Source organism: Abramis brama (assembly GCF_963993115.1).
Source record: "Abramis brama genome assembly, chromosome: 18".
Lineage (NCBI taxonomy): Eukaryota > Metazoa > Chordata > Actinopteri > Cypriniformes > Leuciscidae > Abramis > Abramis brama.
The window spans coordinates 36,370,665-36,379,899 of NC_139980.1; the positions used below are offsets into that span (position 1 = coordinate 36,370,665).

General features: G+C 43.3%; 1 protein-coding gene across 1 annotated transcript in view; it reads left to right on the forward strand.

The window, feature by feature from the left end:
* Positions 1 to 6,251, forward strand: part of fzd6 (frizzled class receptor 6) — a 15,676-nt gene extending 9,425 nt beyond the window's left edge. The window contains exons 4-7 of the mRNA XM_084090435.1: positions 1,756 to 2,770; positions 2,923 to 3,071; positions 4,002 to 4,298; positions 5,052 to 6,251. Of these exons, the coding sequence (XP_083946561.1) occupies positions 1,756 to 2,770; positions 2,923 to 3,071; positions 4,002 to 4,298; positions 5,052 to 5,121 (1,531 nt within the window). The 3' untranslated portion in view covers positions 5,122 to 6,251. The remainder of the gene's footprint in view (positions 1 to 1,755; positions 2,771 to 2,922; positions 3,072 to 4,001; positions 4,299 to 5,051) is intronic.
* The last annotated feature ends 2,984 nt before the right edge of the window (positions 6,252 to 9,235 follow it).

Sequence of the window (9,235 nt, forward strand, 5' to 3'; positions counted from 1 at the left end):
GACTGACTGTTACGCACACAGGACTGACTGTTACGCACACAGACACAGGACTGTTACGCACACAGGGCTGACTGTTACGCACACAGGACTGACTGTTACGCACACAGGACTGTTACGCACACAGGGCTGACTGTTACGCACACAGGGCTGACTGTTACGCACACAGGACTGACTGTTACGCACACATGACTGATTGTTACGCACACAGGACTGTTACGCACACATGACTGACTGTTACGCGCACATGACTGACTTTTACACGCACAGGACTGACTGTTACGCACACAGGACTGTTACGCACACAGGACTGTTATGCACACAGGACTGACTGTTACGAACACGACTGACTGTTGCGAACACATGACTGACTGTTACGCACACATGACTGACTGTTACGCACACATGACTGACTGTTTTACACACACAGGACTGACTTTTACACGCACAGGACTGACTGTTACGCACACAGACACAGGACTGACTGTTACGCACACAGGACTGACTGTTACGCACACAGACACAGGACTGTTACGCACACAGGGCTGACTGTTACGCACACAGGACTGACTGTTACGCACACATGACTGTTACGCACACAGGACTGACTGTTACGCACACATGACTGACTGTTACGCGCACATGACTGACTTTTACACGCACAGGACTGACTGTTACGCACAGACACAGGACTGACTGTTACGCACACAGGACTGACTGTTACGCACACAGGACTGACTGTTACGCACACAGGACTGACTGTTACGCACACAGGACTGACTGTTACGCACACAGGACTGACTGTTACGCACACTGACACAGGACTGTTACGCACACAGACACAGGACTGTTACGCACACAGGACTGACTGTTACGCACACAGGACTGACTGTTACACTCACAGGACTGTTACGCACACAGGACTGACTGTTACGCACACAGGACTGACTGTTACGAACACGACTGACTGTTACGCACACATGACTGACTGTTACGCACACATGACTGATTGTTACGCACTGACTGTTACGCACACAGGACTGACTGTTACGCACACAGGACTGACTGTTACGCACACAGGACTGACTGTTACGCACACAGGACTGACTGTTACGCACACTGACACAGGACTGTTACGCACACAGACACAGGACTGTTACGCACACAGGACTGACTGTTACGCACACAGGACTGACTGTTACACTCACAGGACTGTTACGCACACAGGACTGACTGTTACGCACACAGGACTGACTGTTACGAACACGACTGACTGTTACGCACACATGACTGACTGTTACGCACACATGACTGATTGTTACGCACACATGACTGACTGTTACGCACACATGACTGACTGTTACGCACACAGGACTGACTGTTTTACACACACAGGACTGACTGTTACGCGCACAGGACTGTTACGCACACAGGTTACACACACACACACATGACTGTTACGCACATATGACTTACTGTTACACACACAGGACGGTGGCTGGTGGCATAAACTGCTAAGACTTGTGTTATGTTGGTCATCACATTTTTTTTTTAAGACTGTTCATAACTTTTTTAAGTCAGTTATATAAAAACGTAGATTAGTCTAATTTGACACTGAAAAGTAAGACTGTAAATCCCTAACTAACTGCTGGTTGGTCACACTCATTAACATAATGACTGTGTTAATGCAACTCGCCCCAGGCCTATGTATGTTTTCAGAGCTGTACATTTTTATGATTTGTATGTTGTTTTTTCCAGATTGGAATCGTGCCGCTTTTCTCCGAACGGTTCTGCCATCTCAGCCGTAGAGGAATTGACCACGTCCAAAAGCTCTCTGTCGTCTGGTCGGGATCTGGGGTTCTGGTGTCCGCTGCATCTGAAGACTCGGCCCGGTCAGGCCGGCTCTTTCCTCGGGGCTCAAGACTGCGCTCCGCCCTGCAACAACATGTTCCTGAAACCACACGAGGTTCACTTGGCTAAGACCTTCATCGGCGTGTGTTCCGCCGTGTGCTTGTGTGCAACTCTCTTCACATCTCTCACCTTCCTCATCGATGTCCAGAGGTTCCGATACCCCGAGCGGCCCATCATCTTCTACTCTGTCTGCTACACTTTAGTCTCTCTGGTGTATTTCATTGGTTTTCTGCTGGATACGGAGGCGGCGTGCGTGGAGCCCAGTGTGCCGGGCCGCGTGGCTACGGTGGTGCTAGGAGCCCAGAGCCGCGGCTGCTCGCTGCTCTTCATGCTACTCTACTTCTGCTCTACCGCAGGGATGGTGTGGTGGGTCATCCTCACCATCACATGGTTTCTGGCCGCAGGGCCCAAGTGGAGCTGCGAGGCCATCGAGAAGAAGGCGGTGTGGTTCCACGCGGTGGCCTGGGGTCTCCCCGGAGCGCTAACGGTCTCGCTGCTAGCGCTGGGGAAGGTGGAGGGAGACGGCCTCAGCGGCGTGTGCTTCGTCGGCCTGTATGATCTGGCAGCGCTGCGCTGGTTCGTCGTGGCACCGCTAGCCCTCGGTGTTCTGATCGGCCTGTCGCTGCTGCTCGCCGGCATCGTGTCTCTGAACCATGTGCGTCAGGTGATCCAGCACGACGAGCGCAACCAGGAGAAGCTGAAGAAGTTCATGATCCGCATCGGTGTGTTCAGCGGCCTGTACCTGCTGCCGCTGCTGGCGCTGCTCGGCTGCTACCTGTACGAACAAGCCCAGCGCGAGTCCTGGGAGAACAGCTGGATCCGCCGGCACTGCCAGGAGTTCAGCATCCCCTGCTCCCGCCGCGTGAGACTCCTTAACCCTGACCCTTAACCCTGACCCTTAACCCTGACCCTTAACCCTGACTCTTAACCCTGACCCTTAACCCTGACCCTATCCCTCTGGCACAGTACCAGTGCTTGTAGTCTCTCACTGACCTGCTGTTTGGTTTGTTGTAGAGTGTGGATGTGGAGCGGCCCGAGCTCTCCCTGTTCCTCATGAAGTATCTGATGACGCTGGTGGTGGGAATATCAGCCGTGTTCTGGGTCAGCAGTAAGAAGACCTGCTGGGAGTGGGCCTCATTCTTCAAGAGAACACGCAAGAAAGAGTGAGGACGCTCTCTCTAACCCTAATGCTGAGTTCACACTGCATGATAACTCGTCAGATAACTGTTGTCTTCACACTGCAGGAGTATCTGTGGCAGTGTTCAGTCTCACTGCATGGCTTTATAATAGGAAGAATCACAGACAACTTTGTCTGGTCCACAAACGACATTTCACAACCAAACACATGCGAGAAGTGATAAGGAAATAATGCAAGATCATGCGTGCGTCAGACCGGAGTTCTCGCACGAGAAATTGTTATTAAAAATAATAGCCTGCAAGTAGCTTGTGATCCAAATTGACTGTGCGCTGATTTGCAGCGAAAGGGAGAAAAAGAAAAACAGATTATGCAGGAGGAAATGTTTGGGGAGACGCAGGGAGCAGGACTGTGTGTCCTGTCCAAGAGAGTTGGGGATAAATAAATCATTTAGCAAAGTGCTGCTGGTCAAGCAAATGTTTGTGCTTTGTTTCTGTTTGATATAATTGTAAAGCTTATATGTAATTCTGATATTGTGGTCTGTAACTCCTCCCTGAACTTCCCGCTGCCCTGTATCTTGCTCTCTCATTGGCTGTCGGTCATCGCTGATGAGGTTTCCGTCACACAGCAGGTCCAGATATTTAGCATGTCAAATATCTCATGGGCGTCTGCGTCTCTTCAGTGATTCTCTCAGATCGCGTCTTTGATAACTCACTCTGTGTGATTGTCACTCGCATGAACGAGCACCGATTTGCCTCCGATTTCAGGCATCTTTCAGCGATAAAAAATCAGGCTAAAATCGTGCAGTGTGAACTCGCCATAACTCAACTCAACTGTTTGTGGCTTTGCAAATCTGTCATAGAGGGTATTTTTATGTCATGTTATCCACTTCCAGCATCACCTGATCTGACCAGTGTGTGCGTGTGTAAAACTGAACGGGTGTGTGTGTGTGCTTCAGTCCCATCAGCGAGAGCCGGCGTGTCCTGCAGGAGTCCTGCGAGTTCTTCCTCAAACACAACAGCCGTGTTCAACAGCACAAGTCCAAACACTACAAGTCCTCCTCACACAAACTCAAGGTGGTGTCCAAGTCCACGGGCACCAGCACAGGCATGCACACGCCCGTCACCGGTAACCATGACAACACACCCATCTCTACGGCGATCCACAACCACAGTGTGTGTGATGCGCCTGGTTCCTCTGAACGCATCGGGTCGACGGAGAGACGCAGTAAAGTCGACGCTGAAAGCGCACACAGGTATATTTACATTCTGTTTAGATGATACAACCTTTCCACTGGGAACATCAGTACTAACAATTAATTCAATCTACTGACTGAACTGAAGTATTAAAATGAAAGCAGATGCATCAGTTCACTGTTTTGTTTGTTACCATCATCTGCATTCAAATCAAGGCTGTATCACTTGAGTTCAGTGTTAGACTAGTGTTTCCATGGCCATTTTTTATTTAACTCTGATAGCAGTCATGGCTTGATTTATGTGTGGAAAACTCCATCCACAGACACTTTTACTTTCATCCACCTTATTTCAAACAGAGCGTAAGAGATCATGTGTACACTGAATGTGTCCTAGTTCCCGTGTCTTTCATCCTGTAATGCTGCTGGATAATGCAAACTGGGATTTCTTACCATATTACTTTAATGTATTGTCGTAACCATAAACACGCTGGTTTGTAGCTCAAATAGTTTAACCGTTTACTGCACTTTATTCTTCTAGTTATTCCTTGTAGTGGCTAATGAATCAGAAGTCTCACACATTCACAGAAAATGGCTTGCTTTCTGCGTTGCAAAATAAGATGGATATGAAGGAATTTTTATAAGTGGTTTGACAAAAATACAAGCTTCACATTTCAGAAATTCTTTTGCCCTACAGCTTTCCAGACAGATAGATGAACTTGTTGAACCTGCAATATTCCTTTCATTCGTCAGATCTCAACAAATGTTTCGTTTTTCCTACTGCTTTTTAACACCTACTTTTATTGCGTTTTGAAGGTTGACACCCAAAGATGAAGTGCTGGAGGCTGGCCAGAGCTCCGCCCACTGCAGCAGGAGCAGCCAATGAGAGCTCAGGGTGAGGCTCCTGGCTCCGCCCACTGCAGCAGCAGCCAGTGAGAGCTTAGGCAGAGACTTCTGGCTCCGCCCCACCACAGTCTCTGAGCTTTTCATTATTGATGTCCACAGCACTGGAATCTGTTTTAAAGGTTATAATGTTCACGCAGCTGATGCTTCACACAGGATCCGTCTCGACTGAGTTTTATGAGTTTTATCAGCTGTGGGTTAGGGTTGTAGATTTTTGCTGCTGCCGGAACAGGATTGCACATTTGTAACACTTCTCTAAGTCATTCATCACTGGAAAAGTCTTAACACTGACACTTCTGACCTGAATCTTTAAACAAAAGCAACAGATAAGATTCACTCTTAAAGCAGAATTTCTACAGAATTTGCACGAGTGCTTTGACTGTACGCCAAAAACAAAATACAGCAATAGTGTTTACTCGTATTAACTTTCTCTGCCTTAAAGTAAAACTTAGTCTTCAAATTATAATTATGAAGATTAAGGTATTTAACATTTCAGTTGTATCTCAGCTTTTCTTTTTACATAGCTTTGCTAAAATGTATTTTTAATATGTATGATATATAGACCTTAGTCAGTGTTTTTGTCAGGAATGAAAGTGAGGCTGTGAAAGACTCAAGGACAGTGTGTTCAATGGATTGGACTGCTGTTTAACAACATGCTGACAAACATCTTTCAAAGACCAAAATCTGTAGACAAAAACTCCATAAAACATTGAAAGTTATGTGATTACCTTTATACACTACTTTTCTATTGTAAAGACTTTAGTCGTTTTCATCTGTCCAATTCAATATGAGTAAGGTTTATTGATGTTCATTATTATGCCAGTTGTTTAGGGTTTTTTGCACCTTGTTTAGTTACAAAAAATACTTTTAAAGACTCATATCCTACACAATCCCTATGTACAGTAAATAAAACTTGCACAACAACATCGGGTGGAGGAGAGAATAGGTCACTTGGTAGATTTGGATTATCACTGTATTAATAATTGTAATTGTGTGATGAATCCTGCAGAAGAATTACTGCCGTCTCTGTCTGTCATATATTTTACTATAATATGTTCATAGCACAAACTTTATCTTATCAAAATAAAGTCTGTAGAAAAGCATCAATGCAAAGCTTTTTAGCCTGTGGTCTTTATTCCTCACGTCCTGATCTTTGTGTATGACTGTTAAAATATCAGAATTGTAGATTGTTTTGAGGACACATTGTGTACATTACTGTTGAATATCATTGTTCTTAGGAATAATCACCCCAAAGTATAAATTATTCCTCATATTGGTCCAAACCTGAATGATTTTCTTCACTGAAGGAAGGATGTGTTATTAGAGTCTCTCAGTCGAAACCAAAGCCATGTATGAAACAGAAAAGGAGATCAGAGTGTCAGACTCATTTCTATTTTTTTTGTAACTATCCGTTGAACTAAACATTACATTACAGTTCGGCTATATCTGTTGCTTTTTATTCTCAGTTACTGCTACAAATATTTAAGATTTCAACTCAGTTTACAGGGTCCTACAAATTCCACACACAATTCACAATTACCAAATAATGTAATGTAATAACCAAATAATCAAGGTTATGATTAATAACTAATGGCTAGATTATAGAAGCACTGTATAGAGGAGGACTGTGTGTAAATCTGTAGCGTTTATCTGTAATGAGGAACTAGACTAGATGATGTGAAAACACCATGGGATTCACACACATTCAATTGAAATAATAGGAAATCTCATTTCAATGAATAAACATTACACAACCAGTCAGTCTCACAATGTAAGCATCATGTAAATGTTTGTTTATTTATTAAAAGTTATGTTCATCTTCATTGAAACTGAAGACATCAGATCAGCACATGGAGAGAGACACATTGAAATATATATTATTGTGCTCATTCTGAAATCTGAATATTTATGTTTTTTGAGGTATGCATAAACAACTTAATTCACCTTGTGTGTGTAAACATGTTTCAACTGTTTTTAGAAGAAGTTAATATACTTACTGAATGTTGGTTCAATTAACATTCAATATTCTGCAAATAATCCCCCAAAAATGTTTATTTTCAATATTTCCTGCAATTACATACACATAAATATCACTTTTCCTGCAAAAACTGACCATAAACATTACAGTTAATTTAGAGACAATTGACATTTTTCCTAAAAACTAACCCTATCTGTCTGATACACAACAGATGATTTCAGGTCATTAATCTTCAGTCGGTCAGTGATGTTTGGGAATCACAGTCCAGCCGCTCAAACAAATCATGCTGACAGTTTAGAAAACTTTGAGCAACCACTCATATAATATATATATATATAAATCGGATGGATGTATATGTAATGATACTATATGCTTTAGCAATATGTAACCTCAATTTTACCATGCCAGTAACACTATTTGAATCTGAATACAAGAGAGAAAGGGAGGGAAAGATGGAGAGAGTGAGAGGGAGGAAGAAAAAGAGAGAGAGAAAAAATATATAGTGAATATCAAAGTCAATGTGTTTGCAAAAGTTAATTTAGAGATAAAATGTTGAATGTTGTGAATGAACAAATAATATATAGGCAATATGTAATCTGCCTACCTCTTTTTAAGGAGAACAGATTGAAAGACATATTGAGGCAGTTAGACCTCTTTAACAACCTCAAAAACAAGACATCCTTCAATCCAACCAAACACACCTAACCCAGCAGAAACCCACTGAGAACCTGTGCCTCCCCTTAAACTGTTTTAGGACAACTGGAACAACCTGGAAAAAACATCCTTTATATAAATGGCACAGTTTTGTTACAAGAAACATGAAGGCATTCCAGGCCGATTATAGTGTAATATGTGAAAGTAAAATGAATGGGAATCTTTGAGCAGAACCTGCAGAAACTCGTCCGTCATCCAGTACAGAAGAAACTGAACAACAACAACATGTCCTCTGTTGCGTAGGAAAGACTTCCATCTGAAGAAACTCCCAAACACACTGGAACCGTTGCTAAAGAGAAAGAAAACAGCAGTAAAGTTAGTTTTCAATGATCGACATTTACAGAGTATACCTAACTGATTAGAAACTGGTGTTAAATGCCTTATGTAACAGGTATATAAATTATACTGTTAGATGTATGTATTGTGTAGAATTCACACCAAATTGTTCATTTAGATATACTTGATAATGTGCCTGCCTGATTGAAACGAGTGAAGAAAATTGGTGTACCCAGGGCAGGGTTAGCAACAATTACCCTTGTATGGTTGTCTATATACAATAAACATTAGTGCTGTCAAAATTAATGATTAATGCAAGTGATTAATCAAAAAATAAAAATCAAAAATAACTCATAATCCTGACTGATACCTTCCGATGGATCGCGTACAAACCAATAGGGTGTCGGAATGGTATATGTTTATATTTCTCATCCAACCACAATCAAATTCACTCTCTCCGGATGGTGCGATTTATCTGGATAGTTTTTTTTTTTTTTTTTTACGATGACAAGCCAGAATGAAAACAAGCCGAAATGAAATAGGATTAACGAGGCTATTTTTAAAATGTAAGGAGTAGAAAGTACAGATAATTGCGAGAAAATGTAAGGAGTAGAAGTAAAAAGTCGGCTGAAAAATAATTACTCCAGTAAAGTATAGATACCCAAAATTTCTACTTAAGTAAGGTAACGGAGTATTAGTACTTCGTTACTTGACACCTTTGGTTGTGTAGCTCTGATAGGAAGGGCCTGATGTTGTATAAAGCAAATCTGCAGGACCGGGCAGTAGCAACCACCCAGAACAACCTAGCAACTGCATAGCAACACCCTAGCAACCACCTAGAACACCCTAGCAACCGCCTAGCAACCACCCAAAACACCCTAGCAACCGCCTAGCAACACCATAGCAACCACCTAGAACACCCTAGCAACACCATAGCAACCACCCAGAACACCATAGCAACCACCCAGAACACCCTAGCAACCGCCTAGCAACCACCCAGAATACCCTAGCAACACCATAGCAACCACCCAGAACACCCTAGCAACCGCCTAGCAACCACCCAGAATACCTTAGCAATGGCCTAGCAACAGCATACAACCACCCAGAACAACCTAGCAACTGCATAGCA